This window comes from Contarinia nasturtii, unplaced genomic scaffold, assembly GCF_009176525.2.
Source record: "Contarinia nasturtii isolate CC-2019 unplaced genomic scaffold, AAFC_CNas_1.1 Cnas_scaffold_220, whole genome shotgun sequence".
Lineage (NCBI taxonomy): Eukaryota > Metazoa > Arthropoda > Insecta > Diptera > Cecidomyiidae > Contarinia > Contarinia nasturtii.
The window spans coordinates 1157330-1180606 of record NW_022197577.1 but is presented as its reverse complement, the minus strand read 5'-3'; the positions used below and the strand labels follow the sequence as shown (position 1 = coordinate 1180606).

The 23277-nt window shown below is 34.6% G+C and overlaps 1 protein-coding gene across 1 annotated transcript; it reads left to right on the top strand.

Annotated features, from left to right (window-relative positions):
- The first annotated feature begins 3264 nt into the window (after nt 1–3264).
- On the top strand, nt 3265–4927 carry LOC116337220 (odorant receptor 4-like). Its single transcript, XM_031761617.1, has 5 exons — nt 3265–3639; nt 3702–4176; nt 4238–4337; nt 4487–4747; nt 4810–4927. Exons 1-5 carry the CDS (start codon nt 3312–3314, stop codon nt 4864–4866), a joined length of 1221 nt encoding a protein of 406 aa, XP_031617477.1. The 5' UTR covers nt 3265–3311; the 3' UTR covers nt 4867–4927.
- The last annotated feature ends 18350 nt before the right edge of the window (nt 4928–23277 follow it).

The following is a 23277-nucleotide window of genomic DNA, read 5'->3' as shown; positions in this document are numbered from 1 at the left end:
AACCATATTTATTTCATTTAGGTGCATGCTGTTGTTGATTGCACGGTCGTCCGAAGCGCGGTCGCTCTCACCGATTTACGGCAAGTGAATCTGCGTGCATTGATGTGCAAACCATTAAATAATCATAAAATAAAAATCATCGCACGGAAAATATGAAATGAGAAAATTTTTATTTACATTACATTTGTGGCAAGAGAAAGAGAGAGAGAGAGAGCGGCAGCAACACACACCGAACAGCAATAAGACAGTAATATCCACATATTCGAGTGAAGAATTCTACTTGTGGCAGAATGAATACATACCGTTTTATTTGAATTCAGAATTTCATCGAAGATTTGTGTTGGCATGTTTGTGCCGGGAGTAAATGAATGGCGTATCAAATTTATGGTTGCCACAAACGGCTCGCGCGTCTCCTTCTTTCTTCGCAAAAATGTTTGCGTGTAATCGCGTGCAAACCACATGCAAACCATCACCCAAATAATAACAATAATAATAGAGACAAATGTCACACAGTAAATTGTAAATGAAATTATCTCGTGCAAGAGGGCGAATGTGTTTTTGACGCGAGCGCGCACGCTCCTATGCACTAAATTTCATTTTATTTCTTCAGGTTTTTTTTGTCGCCAAACGCAATCAACATATTTTGCAGGAAGGCTCCATAAGCCATGACGGCCGCATGTCACATCATCGTTTGAATTCAATGACAAAAAAGTCATTAAAAAAAAACTCGGCGAGTTAAAGAGAGAAATGCGAAAACTCACTCGACTAACTAATGTGTATGTGTATGTGTGCCATAAAAATGTACAACTGTTGACCTCGTTTTAATAAATCAAATGATATTTTCAAGGAGAATTGCATACATGTCAAAGTCGTACAGGTAAAATGATAAAAAATACATCGAAATGTGTATCTGAGCTTGGCAGAGGGATTTATTCCGCTTTTTTTTCAAACTTTTCGTTCCAATTAACCAACTCAAATGCTCCGAAGTTTTTGTTTTCCTTTTTCAATCCACAGCATATGACATGTGACACATTTCACCACATACACTGAACATATATGTGTGTCGACGTATCTTGAGAGATGATGCGCGCCACACAAATGAAACGCCGTTACAACAACTCGCCTTCAATGCACCTATCATATCACCCTGTTTCCTATTTTCAATGACATTTGCATGCAATGCTGCAAACTTTGCATTAAAACCGTGTGCGCTTGAAATGATAACGGAAATTCAAATGGCATCTGGGGAATCAAGCGAAAAGTCAAATTCATTTTCATTTCCTATTCAAAAATGAATCGGTGATATTTTCTTCGAAACAATTTTCCATTTATGCAAGACCTGTAAAATCGATGCCACTCACCGCACACTTATTGGTTTCGTTTCCGTTCGATAAAGCAATAAAAAAATGGTACAGCCTTAATTAACTCTGTTTAATTTCTTATCGCAATTGGCACACAAGCACATTGTGAAATTAACGGCATCGTGGTGAACGCAAGTGTAAAATCATAATTTTATTAATGATTCATTGTGCAATCGAAGAAGTGAATAGAAAAAAAACTAATATTGATTGTTGTTGTTGTTATTAATGGGAACGACCTGTCTGCCAATTTATTTTGTTGTTGCTTTAGTGCTTTAATTCAAAAAGTCTTTTGTTCTTGCCATCGACTGGAAACGATTGGCTAAATTTCAAAAAGCCCATTGACAGACACTATTCGCAAAGAGTGTGTCAGAGAGAGAGAAAGACAATATGAATAGACAACATGCTTGGCTAAATGCAATGGGCTCTCCTACGGTCACAGGCACACAAAAGAAATGACCAAATGACATACAAAGAACAATGGACATTTCTTGCAAAACTAGACACAGCGGCACACTATATTATAGCTGAACAACATAAATGGCAACAGGTGTGACCAATTTATATATATATGCGATTCCATTCCATTTCGATTCACAATCAATCAGACTTAGAGAAATATGCCCATTCAACAACACACAAGAATACAACATATACATTTTTTTCAATGACGATGTCAAACATTTTTCCGGTGAAAAAACTATTGCCTTTGTTGCCAACAGGAGATTTGTTAACATTTAATGCTTCTTTCGCATTTGATGGAGTATGCTTTATCCTTTGTTGTTGACTTTACTTCAATTCCAAAGGATATTTTTGTCATAAAACTGCTGATATTTTTATATCATTAAATAAAAGCCTGTTTAAAGAAAATGAATGCAAAATATATGTTTGAAAATGGTATTTCGGGTGAATTTTGTAATTTCGATTCGATTTTATGCAAAATGAAATGGAAAGGCTTGAAATTAATTATGAAAGTAATCGATCGATTTGAACGCTTTGAAAGCATTCGCGAAATCAGGGCATCCGATGATTTACTACTACGTTGTAATTTAGGACGAACATCATTGTTGCATATTATTTCCACTTTTCCGTTGAAAAAAAAAAGGAATTTAAACTACATTCAAGTGGATTTTATGCAAACTGGTGAAATAATCGATTTGTAATTTAAATTTAATTTCAAAACCAAAAGCATTGACGAATGACCTCCGTGGTTAGTAATTTAGGAGAATTGTGGTACGGTATTTTCACTTTTTCGACTAAATCACAGCACAATTCGATTTCAAATCATATGCAATATGCTACAAGTCCAGGTCATTAAATTTCATTATGCACAAATTACATTATGGGAAAAAATGGAAAAGAAATTATCAACGAATATTTTCCTGCTCGTTTACAGCGATTAAATATGGTTTAAATCAGGGTGCACAGACTTCGATGTCTCAGAGCATGGTTTATATCAGAAGGGGGCAAACGGTATATATCAGACGGGGGGATGTTGGTCAACACACAAAAAAAATCAAACAATTTTTATCTTGGTACAAGTGAAAAACAAAAAAAGGTCATCCTTCCGAATCGAAGGATTTCAATCAAATAATAAGTTCAGGGGGGTCAAAATCCAATTTATCTGTGACAGAGGGGGTCAAAACATGGAACCCATTATTCCGCACCTCTGAAAAACCAAATGGCTTTGAGTCGCAAATGCCTTTACATTTGGCATTGACGCATGGGAATCTTTGTTTAAGCTATATCATTGAAATGACAGTTGTTACTGTATAATTACATGAATTTTATAGTTTTCAATAGCTGGTTTCATTTTCATAACCGTTTTCAAAAAATTCTGAATAAAAGAATGTGATTGATTTGAATGTTACTTAGTAGCTATTGATGCTTCGAAAGGGAACTGTGAAGAACTAACTTTTACGAGAAACGCTTTTAAAAGATTTACAATAAAAAATGAGTGAAAAAAAGTCAAAGTTTAAGGTGCTTGAGTATAATCAAATGATAATGGCTCGAATTGGCATTCATTCTCATAATTTGGACGATCCGACAAATGAATTTTTCAAACGGTTCATCAGTTTCTACTTTTTGTTTGTGATAGTTTTTTTAATTGTTGGAAGCATAGTGTTTGCTTGCATAAATTGGCCACAATACAATGTTATTTCGGAACCATGTTTGATTGCCGTTGGATGTTTGCAAGTGGGGGGAATGTTTCTTGGATTCGGTTTAAAAATGAAAACTGTTAAACAATTGCATCATGAACTACAAGCAATTGTTGATGCAGGTATGATAAAAAAGGCCATTTTATTGGATTTTTTCAATTCCTAACCAATTTTTTGGTTTCAGAGAATGATGAGCAAGTAGCCTCCATTCACTGGAATACAGAGCAAAATTGTCGTCAATTCACTGCGAAATTTATGAAATTTGTGTTCGCCAATCAATCAATGTATGCAGCCTCTTTGTTATTCTCATTTTATTGTATGATCGTCAACAATTTCGACACATCGACATGGATTTTGCCATTCACTTTGTGGGTGCCATTTAATACGGAACATTTACTTGGATGGTACTTATTGCTATTCATTCAGTTCAGCATGGGCATGGCTTACTCGATGTCACAAGTTACGATTACGGCATATTTTGTTTGTTGCTGCAACTATATCGGTGCCATTTGTGAGCACTTTAATTTATTAATGAACTCGGTTCGAGCCGATGTGGAATTTAATTTAAACGAAAAAAATCCACATCTTCACCAAAACCGATGTCGCGAAATTGAAAGAAAACTAGCAACAGCTGTTAGTATTCATGAAAAAGCTTATGAGTGAGTAGCACCACAAGAATGCACCTTGAATATCGAGTACTATTTCGAAAATTATTTTCAGCATTTTCAACATGGTCAGTGAGGTGAACACTGGCGTTATTTTTGCTCTACTACCCGGTAACACCTTATTATTGGGCTTGACCATGTTTAACGTGGAACACGTAAATATTTACGCTAAAAATAATTTATGCAATTTTTTACTTGAATTTCACTGTTTTTTTTTTTACTTTTCCGCACACCTAGTGTGGGAAAGGTATTTTTGTTGAATTTTGATGAGATATAATTCTTTGATTCCATTTCGATTTCGAAGACTACCTTTGAAGTGGTTATGTTCGTCTGGCATTTAATCAGTATTGCGTGTGCATTAGTTTGGCCGACACTGTTTTGTTACAGTGCATCAGATGTAATTGATAAAATTGCAAATATTGGTGACATTGCATACGATTCAAATTGGTACCATTATCCGCCAGAACTACGAAAGCATATAATCTTAATTATAGCACGATCGCAGGAAGATATCATTTTTTCAGGACTCAGCTTAATTGGTTGTTCAGTTGAAGTTTTTGGAAATGTAAGCATTATGAAAATATATAGATTAAAAAGAGAATGATTTGAACATTTTATTTTATACAGCTTTTCAGGTCATCTTGCAGTTACTATTTGGCTTTTCGAGCTGTGTCTGATATATAAGCTGATTTATTTGAGTTCGTAATTTGCTTGCGCATTGGTGTATCAGCATAATGTCACCGGCATCTATTTATGGTTACTGTATGTAATCCACACGTGTTCCAAAGTTTATTATGGCTACTATGCACTTATTCACATCTTATTATTATTACAATTATTCAAATAAATGCCATTATGGATCCATTTTTTTTGGATTTTGATTGCAATCAAATTAAAACCACTTTCATATCATTTTCTCAATCGCTTAAGCCAATTTTATGAAATTCATTGAAATATATTTCCATGTAAAATGCAGAGAGATATTAACAAGGTTATATGCCGCTCTTGATGGCTGCATTATCTGATTCATTGAAAAATAAATAAAATCTAGGTCACAACATACTCTCAACCGAATGGATTCAAATGTAAATAGAACTCCCTGAAAATACTCCATTTCAAAAAAAAAAATAATACATATATAATCGAAGCGTCGTTCAATGTGGTAAACGTTCATTTTTCATCTTGTGTGATCTACTTTGGAATTTACGGAAATAAGAACAATAAAAAGCTGATGTAACTAATTTGAGATTTTTCATTGGAATTTTAATCATGCATGCTAGATTTGAAAAATGCTCATGGTTTACACTGTAGTAGTGTATGTATTTGAATAATTGATACACATTTTGATATTATTATTTGCGTTCAGTGAATAATTCCAATCATTTTTCAATTATTATTATTTTTTGTTCATTTTTTTCACATTTTCTATAAACAAAATGCTGAGTACTGTTTTCAAATTACAAGTGCAAAAATGGAGATTTGTTTTTTTTTTTCATTTTCGCAAAAGCTTAAAAACACAAAATCCAAATTGAAAACGATATTCACAAAATGCATATTTCAAGAAGGTGAATATTATTTTAAGCATGAATTTGTTGTTGTTGTTAGTTTTGAGGTTTTTGCGTCAACGATGATGTCGAAATGCCGGATTTGGTGAGCCTTATCTGGCTTGAATGCATTTGCGCCGGTGTGCAGGTAAAAGCAAGATAACGAAAAAAAAATCATATTTGCTGAGGAAAATCGCCTTTGCTCAGGTAGAGAAAAATAAATGCAGCATAAAAGGACACTCTTTGGCCAAACAATGTGCGTAGCAATACCGATCGATGTATGTGAGGGTGAGCAGGATGAAAAACAGTTTTTTTTTCTTCAAAACGTAATAGAAACTAAAAACCATGAAAATAAATCAAATCCGTTCATACACAATACCAATAGCTCAGCAAAGTAGAAGAAGAAGAGTGAAATAGTTATTTTTTGTAGCTGCATGAAAGAATAAAAAAAAACCGAATCATGAAAACGATCCTCTTAAAAAACACCTTTTCATTTCGGTATTGTTATCCTGTTTCCACCCCGATGTTCCATTGCAACGGCTTCAACATCATCATCCTTTGCAAAATCAGCCAAAAGATGCAGTGTATGTGTCGAATGAACAAATGAGAGATGAAGTGTGATGCTGCTGCATGCAGAGAGGCCAGATAATATGCATCCATATATACGGTACGACATTGCATACGGTGCAGATAGATTCATCTTGTGTGCGCGGCATTCCAAGAGCCTTATACCTTTAAGCGTTTCACAGTTCATCGAATCGATTTTTTTTTTGTATTTTGTTTCGATATATGTTTCTCTATCTATTTTCCTAAATATTCTACGCCATCCAACCGGTCTGCAGCATGATTTATGAGCTTTGGCATTCGTTATTGCAATTGCAGTGAGAGTGTCATGGAATTTTCGACGTGTGTTTGTGTGTGGCATGAATTTTTCGAGAAATAAATTTTCCATCCAGGTGGAAAATTCGATTTGTTATAAATCGTTTCCACCGAAAACATGATGCCGAACCGTATGTCCAAAATTCTGCTATGGACACACTGCTACATTTGATGTTTGTGGTACCTTGTATTCCTCGAACACACAAAATGCAAATTGTTAATTACACTGTTGTAAATGACAAAATGTTTACTTTACTTGACTTCATTAGTTCAACGCCATAAAATATCAATACCATTTTGTTTATCTTTTGAGAAAAATACAATATGGTAACAATAATTATAGTAGCCGAAGTAAACTTAAGAATTTGTTTCGTGTAAACTATTTTCCAATCCGTTCTCACACGCACAAAATGCTCATGTGATTTCTTGTAAAACAGAAGAGACGAAGCGGCTTTTAGTATTTTTTGAATTTCTCATTTTGTAATTATGATTATGCTATTATCCGAATATTGAACGATCCCCTTTTTGTCGGTACAGAAAGTATGAATGAATTGAATGAGTGTGGGTGTGTGCACTTTGTGGCTTCGGTAATGATAATGACAAAAAACAACACAATTCACATAATCACTTCGAAAAACAATGGAACTTGAACTCGAAGAAAGAAAGACAAGTTCAATAAATCACCTGTCAACAGTGACAAAACTGAATATTTGTGTCACAACCAAAGAAAGGCTATAGAATGTGGAAAAACAACATTTTCATGAATGAAATGCTAATTTTTGTGAAGATTAAACGATTTGTGGTTTTTAATCACAAAATCCTCAAAAAAACCTGAGTGTGTACTCTAACCATTTTAAGCCTCATTAAATCGTTTCGCACAAATTCGTAATACATGGACAGTAATTAAAAAACTACACACAAATACAAAAAAGACGAAATCAACGACCAAAGTAGAGAAAGGAGTGATCTATTCCAAAGGTGAAAGATAAACACGGCTTTCTTTCGTTCCTAAACACAAACTGAGAGTTTATCGCACGGTGTATTCGAGAAAAAAAAATGCCGGCACAAAATGAAACCAATTTGTTCATTTATCACCCGAAAACTTGTGGGTGACACTGTTATATCCAAAATGGTGTCGGTGTGTATTTGCATTTGCCAGACAAATTGTTTCGATAAAATTTCGAGATAAATCCAAAAAAAGAAGTGTCAATGTTGGATATCATGCCGAGAGAATCGATCGTCATTCCATAACAGCTGAGAATTCAAACACTACCCAATACACCGGTTGCATCTTTCTAATCAGATAAATAAACGTTCTCTTTTTGGGAGGGATTGTTATTGTTTTTATATGCCTTCTTTTGTGAACGGCCTATTGTAATATTGCTGATGTTGGCCTAGAAAAACATCGCTACTGATTATCCGGATCGGAGAATCGATGTAAGACATGAAATGTAAATATTGTTTTTAAATCACTATGTAAAAACATCTTCACATCTTCATTCGATCTATTCAATGCAAAATACACTTCAAACGCTTCGTTTCGATTTATTTTTGTTTCGGCAGCTGACTGAGTCCTTTCCGTTAAAATACGCATACTCTACGACATACCCTCTTCCAAAGTGATCATATACAAATTGGTGAGAGATATTCTGCATGAAGGAGTGAAGAGACTACTTGACCTGATTTAATGCTGATGCATTGCTTTTATACCTGATTCCAGTGCAGAACGAAAACATTGAGGAACGTGTGATTTCCTTTTGATAGTTTTTGATCTCATATTTCTTGGACATTAACTACATTTGTTAATATTTGCATTTTGAACATTCCGTAGGGATGCTATAATGATATGCGTAATCAAGGCAGACGGAACTGTGCGTGCCTCGAACCCTCGAGTACAATTTATAGCTGCGATTTAATTCGGAACAAGTTTTTTTTTATTACCTTTCGCACAGACAGCGTTTGATTAAAGGGTGTCTGTACTTCAATGTCAACACAGGGCGACACTGCGTAAGTCGTTCGAATTCCAACACCACCATCATTCCATCGAATATTCATAGTTTAAATGCATCGAAAATGTTACCCTGTTTCGAAATATTGTTTCAAGATTCTATCGCTTGTAATTTAAATTTGATCCGATGCGATCGGTTGGAAAACAGCATGCTAACAAAAATTACATCGAATCGTAACTTGAAATTTTTCGAGAAAAAAAAAATGCAGCTGTTTTAAAATACAAAGCGAGCACACGGCGCCTCTACCTTTACCCGTCGTATGCTACTCTCTCTCGTTTGACCCACTCGTTTCAACGTATCTATTTCAAAATGCAACCCGAAATAGAGGATTCCTGTTGGCATTTAATTTCGTACCGATGCTAATGATCTAACACATTTCTTTTTATATTGTCACCATTTTTATCGTTCATCATCATTCTCGGCTATATTAAATCCCGTTAAAGAGCCAACAATGCAACTGCATTCGAAAAAGCCAAATGCATCATTTAACTTCTCTCTCTCTCTCTCGATCTTTTCTTTATTTATTTTTTGCATCCAACAATGCAGATTAATTTCAAACATCATTTAGGATTGATGACACTTTACATGTGCCAAGCATTTGTCATATTATACCAAACGCCTCTGTGGTGACCGACAACAACACAACAACAAAAAATCGCTTTGTTTTCCGCTGAATAATAGGAGAAACAACCTTTGCATAAAATTTGATGATGAACTTAAAAGTCGTTTCCATACCATTACAAAATCGACTTGATGCGTGTGCCAGCATACGAAATTAGCTATATAGCAATGCAGCCAAACGTTAATGGTCATTAATTAAAACCAAAATTTTATGTATATACTGTTTTCTGTTTTAATTTTTGTTTTGTTTCGATTCGGTTTCGTTTTATTTTTATTGGAACAGATTTCAAACATTGGAACATTGATAACAGCTAATGAACAATCAAAATTAGAAATTTACGAGATGTGTGCGGTTTTTTTGTGCAAAATCAAAGTTGAAATACCGGAAAAGCAATAAAATCGCAATAAAATCGCCGTTGGACGATAAAGATGCTGGTCGTGACAGATATTACGCTTGTTCAATGTCTGCAGACTATTTTTTTTTCGTTCGATATCTACCGACTTAAATTGACTTTTGATAGGTAAATGACCGAATTTGTTTTTAAATTTGCGTGATAAGCGTAAATTGTGTTTCACGCCATCAAATAAACAAAGAAATCATTAGGAATGTGCAGACAGCTTGAACGTGTCCATCGACAAAATATCGTCTTTGGTGGTCTAATTTCTTCAATATCTTCTGATTCAATCAATATGCATCGTAGTGTCACATTACAATAGCATATTTATAAAATAAATAAAATTCGCACTATTCAAGGTCTAATAAATAAAACGAGAATCGTCTTTTACGGTCAATGCTATGAAGAATAGAATTGCTAAATTTAGTTTGCAAATTTGTTAACTAAAATAATCGCGAGTTTTATCAATAAACAATTTTTTTATGTCCATTATTTTAATGCTTTTCATTTGATATACTGTTATCGTGTATTTTAGTAGATTTACTGAATTTGATTAATTTTTTATAGTCCATTTGAAGAAGTTCCCATTGTTATTCGATCGTGTGTATTTAGTGGTACTCCGTCAATAAATACGATATGACAATAGTTGCTACTTACAACTGGATCTAACCTTTACAATGCATATTATGGTCAAATACCACTCAATTTGCTGTTGTCCTCGTATGTCTCTTTTTATATCTACATAAAAACACGTTCGCGCCCCAAACTAATTCTTTTTTTTTCTCTCTCTCTCTGTGATGTGTCACAAAAATACGTACAAATTTTCTAGTGGTTATTGTTGTGTTATTTTTATTATACATCCTATTTCATTAGAAATAACGTCCATAAAAATTTGATGACACTTTTTGATGCGATTCGCTTCGAATCAATTTTTTTTTGTATGTCATTGTATTTGAAATGAACCAAAACGAATGATTTCGAGAGCGCGTACAGTGATTTTTAATATGATGAATTTCGCACGCTATGTTGAAACGGGGAAGTTTAGAACTTCGAATAACGACCATCGATAGAGAGAAAGAGGGAGAGAGAGAGAGAGTGGTAAAAAAGTCCTGAAATTGATTTTCGTCGAAATAAAGAGAGTATATGCCACACTTTGATCAAGCAAAAGCCCCTGCTATTTTCAATGTTGATGGCTATGGCAAAAATATTGACACACCGAAACGAAAATCCGTAACCGTAATCATTTCGATTCATCTCTCGACCGAATATGTACATGCGATCTTTAACTGATGAATTTCGATCGTCGCAAAGAGGAAAATTGAAATCCAAATTCGAGTACAAAATAATGTCAGTGTCTCACTCCGAATGCGATATGTGTGATTGGTGATGGCGTTTAATTCGGGAACACATCATCAACCAAATGAAGCACTGTCGGTAGTTCCAAATTCGAATGCCAATAAATCATTTGAGCGCAAAAGAGACAAAGTCGGCTTCAGAATGCATTCTAATCAGGGCTAAAACGAGAGGGAGACACTATGGTGATGCCAACACACAAAAATCGTGCAGCTGCTCGACTAAAAACATCAAAAGAGGAGAGAATATTATTATAAAATTACTGTGCACGTATGTACGGGAAGAGAGAGAACGGCACAAACACACACACATTTTCTATTGTTAATAAATACAACGTAATATACCGTTCATACCTTGCAAACATATTTCACCATGTGTACTAAACGACATACACACACACTATTTTTTCTGTGCTCGCTCTCTGATTCATTCGTTGTTGCTGTCGTGTTTCTCCTTTAATTCATTTTCATGTTTCTGATCAGAGATGTATTTTTTTTTTTGATTCTGTTTCTGCATTCTCGTCCGTGCTCTTTCCTGTTTTTGTGCATAACATAAATTCGCTTGACGTGCATATTTACTCTTTATGATTGACTGGTTCTTTTTTCCCGTAGGTTTTTTGGTTGTTGTTTTTTTCCTCTGCTGCAAAAATGCATGCATGGTTGTTGCAACTTGAAAATTGAAAAATTCCAACGAAAAAGATGTAAATAAAAAGGCGAACAACAGGAAACATCAAGAGTTGAACTCTATTAAATGTCGAAAGAGGATGCGAAAAAAAAATGAACGAGAATCAAACATACAGCAGCCACCAACCCCCAACTCATTTAATCGGCTTCGATGCAGCTTCTGAATACATTTTCCCTGCAAGTTTCATCTTACGACGAATTTTGGTATTATTATTTTCTTTTTTTCGGTCGGTACGCACCACGAATGATGCAAAACAGAACACAACACAACCGCTTTCAACTATGAATATTTATAAAGCGAAACATCGTCGAAGAACAGCAGTAGCAAGCGGTAACAATGGCAATCACCAGCCGTGATATAAAAAAAAAACGAAGAAAAATTAATACAGCTAGTCCAAAAACAGATTCACACATGCTGAGTCTTACATCTTCCATGAATACGTATGCATTTTTTTGCTCATTCTTACAGCATCTAACTCTCTAACTAGCGCTCTCGCTTTCTCTTTCTTCCTTTTTCTCTCTCTCCCTCTCTTTCTTTCTCTCTCTTTCTCTCTCTCTCTCTTTCTCCTCGTCTAAAGATTGGTTTGATCAATTTTATCACCGAGAGTCGCAAAACTCCAAACTGATCTAGATTCCAATGAAAATGCAGTGAACATGAACAGAAAAAAATTAGTTAAACGAAGTGCATTTGACAACAACGACAGAAGCGACAGCACAATAAAAATAAAATGTCTTACATCCGTAAGATGAACTTTTCCGCACTGTGATCCACGACATGCATTTATTACAAATCTTTTACTCAAATAATTCACGAGAAAACTAAATCTGACATTAGTTTTAGATAAAAATAATTTTCGAAGCACTTTTCTTACAAAAACTACTAAAGATGGGAATTTTTGTATCGGAGCCATGCCTATATGATATCGTAATCATGTGAAAATTTGCAGAGGTTATTTTTTTCACAAAAAGTTAACATTCTGAAAGTTTGAAGAAATTTCAATGCCTATTAAGGGTACTTCCCATACAAAATTTCGTTTTAGAGCGAAGAATCCAAAATTTTGTTTGGGAGGTGCCCCTAATATTCGTTGAAATGTCTTCAAACTCTCGGAATGGTATTTATGTGTGATAAAAATAACCTGTGCAAAGTTTCAGCTCATTACGATATCATACAGGCATGGCTTCCATACAAAAATCCAAATTTTTTGAATTTTTTGTATGAAAAGTGTGTCGAAAGTTATTTGTATCGCAAAACTAACGTCATATTCGGTTTTCTCGTACCCAAAAACCCCCCAGTACATATTTTTGGATGTTTAAGAATACATTAAATATCACTTTTGGAAGAAAAATTGAATTTTTCCCATGGATGGCCATGGGCATCACACCAGACATGACACTTCACTCTGTCAACCAAAGTCGCTCAAAATCTAATGGTTTCTATTCCTCGGCACCCCCAATCATCCTGTGAAGTCAGATTTTGAATTACTTTTCTTGTTTGAAAGTTATCGTGTTAACAAATTTTTGCGTACAGGGTACAGCGTACAGGGTACAGGGTACAGGGTACAGGGTACAGGGTACAGGGTACAGGGTACAGGGTACGCACATACATTCGGACATCGAAAAAACGCTAGATTCGTGTTCCCTGGCCCCAAAAACACCCAGAAAACACATTTATTTTTATGGGTGTTAATTTTTCGACCGATTCCAATACTTTACCTTACACACTAGGTGTGTGCGGAAAAGTAAAAGCCCATAAAACATATTCATCCCTCTCAAAAAACCAGGTGTCATTGTTGAAGTTGAAAAATTAATGTGACAACGACGACGACGCATGAGAAATCAAATGACATTGCGAGCATAACGCAATTACAGTCACAATTGTATACACATGCATTCCAGCCAAAATAAAGAGGTGGTTTTTGAATTGAATAGAAAAAAATAACTGAATAGGCATACCAAATGTGGTTTTTTTTCACATATTTGAATCAAAATCGTGTAGTTAGTATAAACCACACTAGTTTGGCGAAAAAAACATTATCGTCATCAAATCAAATATGCAATTTTATTTTTTTTTATTCATTCTCCATTTAATTTTATTGATAATTGTAATTGTAGTGTGCATTCAACCCTCGCGCATTGAGCTTCAAAACAGCGGCAATAGACTCGATTGATCGTTCAAAGCGCACGACAAACAGTAATTATATGTATTTTTCCAGTGCAACTGAAAAATTGTGAGTGCGCGCAATACAATTGAGGATGAACTGGAAAAAAATAAACAAATAAAAACGAATTTAAACTATTTTGGTTCGGTGAGTGTATTGTGCGGTTTTGCGGTTGAAGGGTGATTGAGTGGGCAAAACACAGAGATTTTTTCGAAACATTTTTATTGAATTATAATTTTTTAATATATGTAAATATTGATTATTTGCATAAATAAACTTCTGCCTATTTCTCGCACATACCACCGAAAACTAATTCGATAACAACCGACATATTATATTTGTTTAAAAAAATACCAAATGACCAGAACTTTAGCTCTGTCATTATGATAATTTCTTGATTTTTTTTTTGTTTCCTTCGTTTTTTTTCTGGTTTTCGATTATTTTATTATCAGTTGCTCCACAAAACTTTGTCTCGCTTCCCGTATCTTGTCTGTTTTTGTCAGCTTAATTTTCTCATATCATAATTCATACTTAGTTCGATGAATAAATTTACTTTTGGTCGAAGGAAATTTCGGAGCCAAGAGAAACAACTACATACAGTTTTTTGTCTTTCTCTACGGACTAATATATCGTTCGCACGGTCCCCGTTTATCGCGGCATATGATGATTAAAATTCAAAAATTTATTAAATATGAATTTATGTTGACACATGCCGCAGTCTGATTGGGCAACGAAATTTAACTGCGTGACATTCTTGAATATCTCACCAATTTCTCACTGGATTTTTCTTGCGCTCTTTTTTTAAAAACTGTTTGTATTGTATCGATTTGTAATTTGATGGAAAAAATATGCAAATGATGGAATTGACTTTTTCTTCTGGTCAATTTCTTTTGGTGTTTTTTTTTACACAATCAGAGTGTTAATCGATATTTACAACGGCGAATGCAAAGAAATCAAATCAAAACACAAATGACAAATTTTGATCGAATTCTCTGGTTGATCTCGGACTGCTGTGCAAATCACACTTTTAAGCGGTGAAACCGGAGCTAATAACTTTTTATAACAAATAAATTTATAGTTTCAACATAACTCGAAAAAACATGTATATATACCGTTTCGCTTCTGTATTTTTCATCTTGGCATTTTTCTTATAAAACATCATCTATTCATATTAAATAGATTAACACATTAACTTGAAAATGATTAACAAATTGTATATGAAAATGGGTAGGTTTGGTGGGGCAATAAATTTCGTGTCCAATGTGAATGAGAACAGAGCGATGAACCGTGGAGTAGTAAAAAAAATCTCATAAAACAATAATGGTTGTAATTGATGCATTCAAAAAAAAAAAAAAATGTTTGAATTTGAAGAGAAAAAAATCCCATCGAGGATCTTTCACTCACTCAACAACATGAAATGTGATCGACAAGCGCAAATGTTGGTTTGAGAAAGAATCTCTCAATTAAAATCTCAAACCAAGTTAAAGACACAACAAAAAAAAACTCTCATTCGATTCTTTAATTTCGGTGCAGCAGAGCGTTTAAAATGACCATGTGATCTAGGATAGTTGTTGTTAGTTCAACTCTCGTTCCGAAAAAAAATAATTGGATTTCATTTTATTCTGGTCATTTATACTTGAATCATACGTGGTTTTTTCTCCTCTTTCTCAACTTGGTGAACTTTTCTCCAAAATAGAACACCAGACAGACAGACGCTATTTCACTACTGCAATAGCGTCAGTGTTTTGGTTTGTTTTTTTTTTCGTTGTGAATGCAGTTCATGATTGTTTTTTTTTTTCTCGCCTGAATCATCCATTCGAGCTGCAGTAAATTCAACGATGCGGGGCGTCGAATCGTCTACCTTTTCTCATCGATAAACCCGAATAGTTGAATGAAAAAAAAAGCCGCGCCATTGATATTCAAGGATTTTTCTTGTATGTTCGGCCGCAGCAAATATGAGCTATGAGATTGCCGTGAGATAACCTCATCGGGGGTGCATATATTTCTCATTCGCATTCCAATCAATTTTTTTTTTGATATTCTCTTAGTTCTGTTAATTTATCTTTTTTGATGATGATGATGGTTTTTTTTTCTCTCTCGGTGTCATTCGGTAAAAGAAGAAAAAAATTCACATATATATACGAAAATCGATTGGTACGAAGAAGAAAGAACAAAAACACATCACTTTTTACCTGAGCGAAAAAAAACCATTGAATGCTTTGCACACCAACTCGATTTATGTGTTTATCCTATGTTTGCTTTTTACCTGTTAAATGGCATTGGCACAGCTTATATTCGATTTCTAGGTATTGTGAAATTAAGATTTTTTTCTCTGTTTTTTCTTTCTCAATGCTGTTCGTCGTCCTTTTTGCCCAAGAGAGAAATAGATGTGTCCCATCGCTGGGTCTCCGTTGAATCGTTTTCACTAAATGCCAAGATGGTGATTTTTCTTAATGCATCATCCAGGTCTTCCATCGAAATTCGTCCTTTGGCCATTCTACACCCATTTTCCGAAACATAAATTGCTAATGTCATGTGACACATCACACGGCAAACACATGGAAGACATGGTAACATTAATAATGATTGAATGATGATTAAGTAGAAAATTCCATCAATTCGATTCCATGTAAAAGGTGTCAAAATGCGGAGTGAATGAAAGAGAACGAACCGAACAAGAGACGATGCCTCATGATGCTGTTGGTCCTTCCATCGAAAATTGGTCAACATTTTTCATTAGACCGGAATGAATGGAATCGATTTTACTGATTTATCGTTAAGTTTACTAAAAATCATTTTGGCACATTGTTCTATGTCAATTATTTATGACACGGCGCAAAATCGTTCGAAAAAAAAAACAACAAAATTCGGCCAAAAATTATTATTTGGTGAAAATGTGTGAACGATAGAGAGAGAGAGAAAGGTATCTAGGATCATTAATCTAAAAAGTGCACGTGGGTGAACATTTGTTCGTCATGTATGTGTTTTTGTGTCGTTTCCAAGTATTCCACTATTTTCTCATGAATGGAAAATAAATTTGCCGTAAAATTACATTTCTCAATTCAATTAGGTGGACAAAGCATTGCGAGAGACCGACTACAGAAATTCGAAAAATGTACGCGTTCATACACATGGAATAATTCAAAACCGTCGAATTTTATGTGTTACGAAAATCGTTTCAAGCTTGTGTTTTTTTCCATTTGTATCGCGCAATTATAATTAATATTGAATAAATTTTTAAATGGTTTTAAAGTGAAAATAATTGGCCGCGATAATGAAACGAGAGAATTATTACACTGGCATTATGATGGTTTTTGTGTATGTGCTTCGATTTTATTTTAATTAAAATCGCATATTTTCAATTAACTAAACAAATCTCGATGGAATTTCAAACATTTTTCGGAACCGGTAATGGCAATATCGTATTGTGAATAGATACAGTACTGCATCCATTCAATATCAAGTGTAAGATGTGTAATTTATCTAGCTTTCGATGCAGACAAATGCAATATCGAGTGTGTGTGGGTGTGTGTGCACATCGTTATCATGAAAGTTGTTGTGGTCGTGTTATCATCGTATTCGAGGCCAGAATGTTTAGTTCATTCCTTTTATACTACGAAAAATGATGGAATGGTACAAGATTTTCCACCTATGCAATCGTCCGGGCATTGAATTTGATGCAGAAAATTAATTCAAAATTCCTCTCTTTCACTCTCTCCCTGATGCTTGCTATCAAAATCCGAATTCGTCGACCCGAAATGCTATAATTAAACACAAAAACCTTTGATTCGATTGAAATGAATGGATTTTCAGTTTTGGTTCGATATATACCATACGTGTATACGTATCGTCATCACTGACTAAGTTCATCGCTCACTATATCTGTACGAGATGTACTGTTTGAATTGAATCAAACCTAATTTGTAATTTGTATCGTTTACACACACATATTCCCAGTCGCCGCATTTATCTCTCGAATCCGAAAATCCATTGCTGTTTAACTGTTTATTCTGTATGTTGTGTATGTGATCAAGGTGTGCAGTTTAATTTATACCCAACACACACACGGAATGCGAAAAGATTAAAATGGAATTGAGTAATTAATTACTGTTAGATGGGCAGTGAATAATATATTTAATTTACCTATTATCCAATGAGCTGTGGATTAATAATAATATAAAAACACAACAGGTTTGGGTTACTTTGTAATTGCAACTGTTTTAATAAGAATGAATTGTTTGTCAAATCGGTCATTATGCTGATGCATGAATTATAATGTTTGAATGAATGAATTAATTGTTTGTATGTATTGAATTGTATGATATATATTATATTGTATGCATTCTTTTGTGTACGGTTCGTTACACAGGCAGCACCGGAAACGGATATATTATATCGTAACGTTGTTCGTAAAATGACGATGGGCATGGTTAAGATGCATTAACTGACCGATCCGATTCACCATTCTTCATGATTTTGATGGGCACGGGTGTGCACACAATTTCCCATTCGTACATTAATTGTGGCGCTCGTCTCCACATTCGATTCAACTGAATTTTCATTGAAATTCGAAATTAAATTCATCTAATAAGCGATAAACGCAACATATCAGCCAATACATGTATAAAACCCAATTCAGTCTTGGCATACCAACTGCAAGCACATGCCGAGAGCAAGAGAGATAGAGAGAGAAGTAGAGAGAGAATATTCCATTAAATTCTCGCTTGTGTAATACATTATATTATAATAATAGAATTTCTCGGAATTACATAAGAGCCATATTATCACTTTGGATACACCGGTCAACAAATGCGCGCGCTTCACAAGCTGATAATAGCCGAGACGAATGTACGGATAAGCGATAAATCCATGTGATTGATTTTCCAAATGAATTACATAATCTATCATTCAGAACTGTTCAGTCCAATGTATACATATAGCGCAGGCCAAGCCACACAACTATTTATACAATCATTCGCGTCATTCGCACATTTTCTATACTTCTTTTTTCACCTCTATCACTCGAGATAATTCTCCAATTTAGCAACGCGTATGTCGTAATCGCAGCTAAAACATCAGGTAAAACTGAGTATTTATAGTAATTGACAGATTATGTTATTTTTAACAATTTAAGCGCATGTTCGAAGTGTTCAGATTATCATGAAAAACACCTGAAAAATAATTTTAACCGAGGAAAAAATATCTTAAATTTAATTTAACATCAAACACGGTTGTGTGATGTATTTTCAAATGGAAACTTGTTGATTGTGTCGACTTGAATATCATTTCGATGGTCAGATAATAAAAAATAAATTGAAATTAGTTAATTCTCGATCCACACCTAAATCTGTGACATTCGAGAGTCGTCGCCGGCTTTAACAAACGTCGAAAGTTAATTGGAGCAAAACCATTTGAACAATAAAAAAAAACGACAACTCATTTGATATCCAATTGTTGATAGGTGTGTGTGTGTGTGTGTGTGTGTGTGTGTGTTTTATCTCGTATTATCGATCTTTCGAATGTGAATTTATAAATTTAAATGTCACCCACTCGAACGAGTTGCTGATCTACGCGTTCTGGTTATTTTTTGATGTGAGAGAGTCGCAAAAAACGAAACAACGAAATAAATTAAATTTATGTTTATCGACCAGAACAGCAGTGCAACCATTTCAACGAATATAGAACAGGTTACATCGTAGTTAGATTGAAGATTTTAGTGGCAACAGCGACAAACAAACAAACAATACACATGGAGCAACGTTGACGATATATATTCGTCAACTCAACGGTGCGACGAGAAGTTAATGCGCGTGTTGGCAAGAAATGACGAGAACGCAACAACAGAGTAGAAAAAAACGCAGTGCCTCTGAAATAGAAATATCGTTTATTTAATGAATAAGCAATTTAACACATCCGGTAGCCGGAACTAGCTGACATACACTCACCTGACTGTGACATGAACCTTACCCGCTGATATAGAATCACCCGCGCGCACATTCGTTCTAAGCCATTGCATCGAGTGCTCTATGGCAAATCATCAAAATTGTAGTCGCCGTGTTGACGATACTGCATTTCACCATAATTGCGCGGTTTTCGGCTTCTAATTGCATACGACACAAAATGTATCTATCAATCAACGTTCTCCGTCCAAATTCATATATCTATAATTTTCCAGAATGATATTTGTTTAACTCGAGCCCTTTTTTTCGTTTGTTTCGTCTCATTCAGGTCAAAGCAATGCAATATGTAATTAAAAAAAATTTGGTTCGTCATTACGGTGCACAATATGAATAAATGTGCAGCAAGTATTTGAAATGACAAAACAATTCGTAGCAAATTTCCCGTTAAGTGCAATACGGTTCTTTTGAATTGAATATTCAAATTGGCGTTCACAGTACGTTTGTGCGATTGTTGGTGGTTCAGCATCGTTGATTTCGTAAACTTCCCATGTGATTTTCAGTCAGTGGCGTTTTTATTTCGCTCTGAATTAATATGCTAATCATATGTATTTATGTTGTGTGAGCTTCGGTTGTGTATAATTTTTTCTCCTCTTCAAACTTTGATTTATACAAAATATGAAAAACGTATGCATTGTTCATCTAGCGTTCGTCTCTATTAAATTCTAAATTTCCAGAGATCTAAAATGTGCGAATTGTGTTCGGTGCGAAAAAAAATTCCGTTTTCAGCGCGTTCGCTACTGGCGTCACTTGGTATTAATTATTCAAATTTTCGATCGGAGATCGAATACCAATTTATAATTATACGCTTCACGGTGATCGCCTATTAAGCGATCACACATAAATTATCCAAATTGACCATCTGCAATTCGTTCGTCATCGCTGTTGACACTATCGTAAAAGAAATATTCGCAACTTTATGAGCAATTCAACCAATTTTATATCAAATTAATGCAATACTTTCGACATTTCCACGGAGTTTAAATTATTTCGTGAAAACATAAATCTTTGATTATGAGCACAGACACCACGAAACCAAAGCCAGCATCAAATCATTAGATATGCAAAATAGAATGAAATACTACTCTTTTTTTTGAAAATGACAGTGAAAATATATTTGCCAATTGCAATTTTATTCGGTTTGAGAGACAGACACGAATGGCTTTGAATAATAAATGATGTCGCTTGAAATGGGAATTGATAATATTTTAATTAGAAACAAATTTTATGTTTTAGTACCATCTTCACCCAAATCTTCTTTTCCAATAAATTTTAATTTACGACTTTTTAGCTTTCGCTTTGGGAATTATACAAATTAAAATTCTATCATTTCACATTTCAAATACAGATCCGACCACGGACACACAGCTGTGCGGGATGCCATCATCATCACAAGCTCTCCGAATCGCTCGTCCAACTCTTTTAATAAACTAGTTCTTTAAGTGTCGCGCATTTTTTTCCTGGTTATAAAAACAAACATGCATACGGTGTACGATCAGATTTCCCACAATATCATAAGAGAGCTGTTATCAATATGAGCATTCCATTTATTTTCATTTCGGCCAAGAACAAGCCATTAATGTTTAAATTTATTATAATATTTTTGATTTCATTTACTGGTTTTGATGAGGTTTGATGTTGTTTTAATCAAAATTAATAATCTAGGAGATTTTTTTTTTTTCAAAACCATTTTTAGCATTCGATGATTTGAAAGCTGACCAAAATGCATGAAAATTCATGTATTCTTCATGAGTCATGGCTTGTTATCAATATAAAATTAACATATTAATAAAAAATAAAGAGTCTTACGGGAGTGAGACGAACTTTTCCGCACTGTGGTAGTTGTGTATTTTATTAAGAAAGTTCAAAATAATATTTGTTCGATTTTTCAAGCCTTTCAAGCGGCGTAAAGTCCGAGACCAAAAAATATGTTCCAACTTTGGCAACGAAATATTCTTTGAAAGTATTCTATTTCTAACAAAACACTATAAAAAATATGTCTGACGTTAATTTTGCAATGAAAATTATTTTTGAAACACTTTTCATAACTAAAGTCACAAAAAATTTGGATTTTTATATGGGAGTCATGTCTGTATGCTACCTTAATGGTGTGAAACTTTGCACAGGCTATTTTTCTCACAAAAAAATAACATTCGGAGGGTTTGGAGAAATTTTAAGCAAAAGTAAGAGCACCTCCCATACAAAATATTCGTTTTTGATCCAAAAATTGTAAATTTTGTATGAGAGGTACCCCTAATTTTGATTGAAATCTCTTCAAACTTTCAGAATGTTATTTTTTTGTGTGAAAAATAGTCTGTGCAAATTTTTACGTCATTAAGGTAGCATACAGGCATGGCTCCCATACAAAAATTAAATTTTTCGCGATTTTTTCAAAGAAACTCTGTTAAAACTTAATTGTATCTCAAAATAAACATCGGATTCGGTTTTCTCGTGCCAAAAAACCCCCCAATACATATTTTTGAGTGTTTAAGTCTACATTAAGTATGACTTTTCGACGAAAATTGGACTCTTTTTCATAGGTATCACTACAGGCATGAAATTTTTTTCCATCGACCAAAGTCGCTCAAAAGCTAATGATTTCTATTCCTCGGGACCCCCAATCATCCCGTGAAGTCAGATTTCAAATAACTTTTCTGGGGGGTGAGATAATCGATGGACAAATTTTGCGTACGGCGGACAACGTACGACGTACGACGTACGACGTACGACGTACGACGTACGACGTACGACGTACGACGTGGAACAGACCCACAACAACCATGCTCAAAACGGCCTGATTCGGGTTCTCTGACCTCAGAAACGTCCAGAAAACATGTTTTTGAGATGTCGTAAATTTTGACCCATTGCAATACTTTCCCCTTTCACACTATGTGTGTGCGGAAAAGTAACATCAATTCTAGCGATAAAATTGCGCAATATTTCAGAGTCTCACAACTAGAGTGTAGAATAATTGCCGAATAGTGTCTTGCGAAATGACAATGATTCTCTCATATAATTCATTAGCCAAATAGAAAACCAGAAGCGAAACCATTGCGCACGCAATAGAATTGTTTCGCTTTGACATGCATACTCGTATATATTTCAGGTATTGTTTAAATCGTACACATGCTTTGTGATGGTATTTCGCTCAAGCGAAACCGACACTCACAAATGCATTCAAATCGATTCACAAAGAGCACAACCCGAACAAGTCAATTGAGTTAATTTATTCCATGAAAACACACACACACGCATCACATCATTTCGAGTGCATGCCATTCAATACTTTGCTTTGAGATGCAAACGATGTTTTTTTTTTTGTGTGTGTGCATCGAAATGTGCCTGTTGATATGTGAGGTATCGTTAAAATTAGCAATCTGTGATGAGATTTTCTCGAGGGTGAATAATTTCAATATGGTATTCTTTTGGTGAATTTTTTTCACTCTCTCTCTTTTTTTTCAAGTCTTCCTCACTCTTTCTCTCTCTTACTCTTTC

Bases quoted from the DNA above. Each gene is read 5' to 3' on its own strand.
- LOC116337220 (XM_031761617.1), top strand. From the start codon at position 3,312: ATGAGTGAAAAAAAGTCAAAGTTTAAGGTGCTTGAGTATAATCAAATG. The intron at 4,177-4,237 runs GTGAGTAGCACC...AATTATTTTCAG, and splicing joins ATTCATGAAAAAGCTTATGA to CATTTTCAACATGGTCAGTG. The intron at 4,748-4,809 runs GTAAGCATTATG...TATTTTATACAG, and splicing joins CAGTTGAAGTTTTTGGAAAT to CTTTTCAGGTCATCTTGCAG.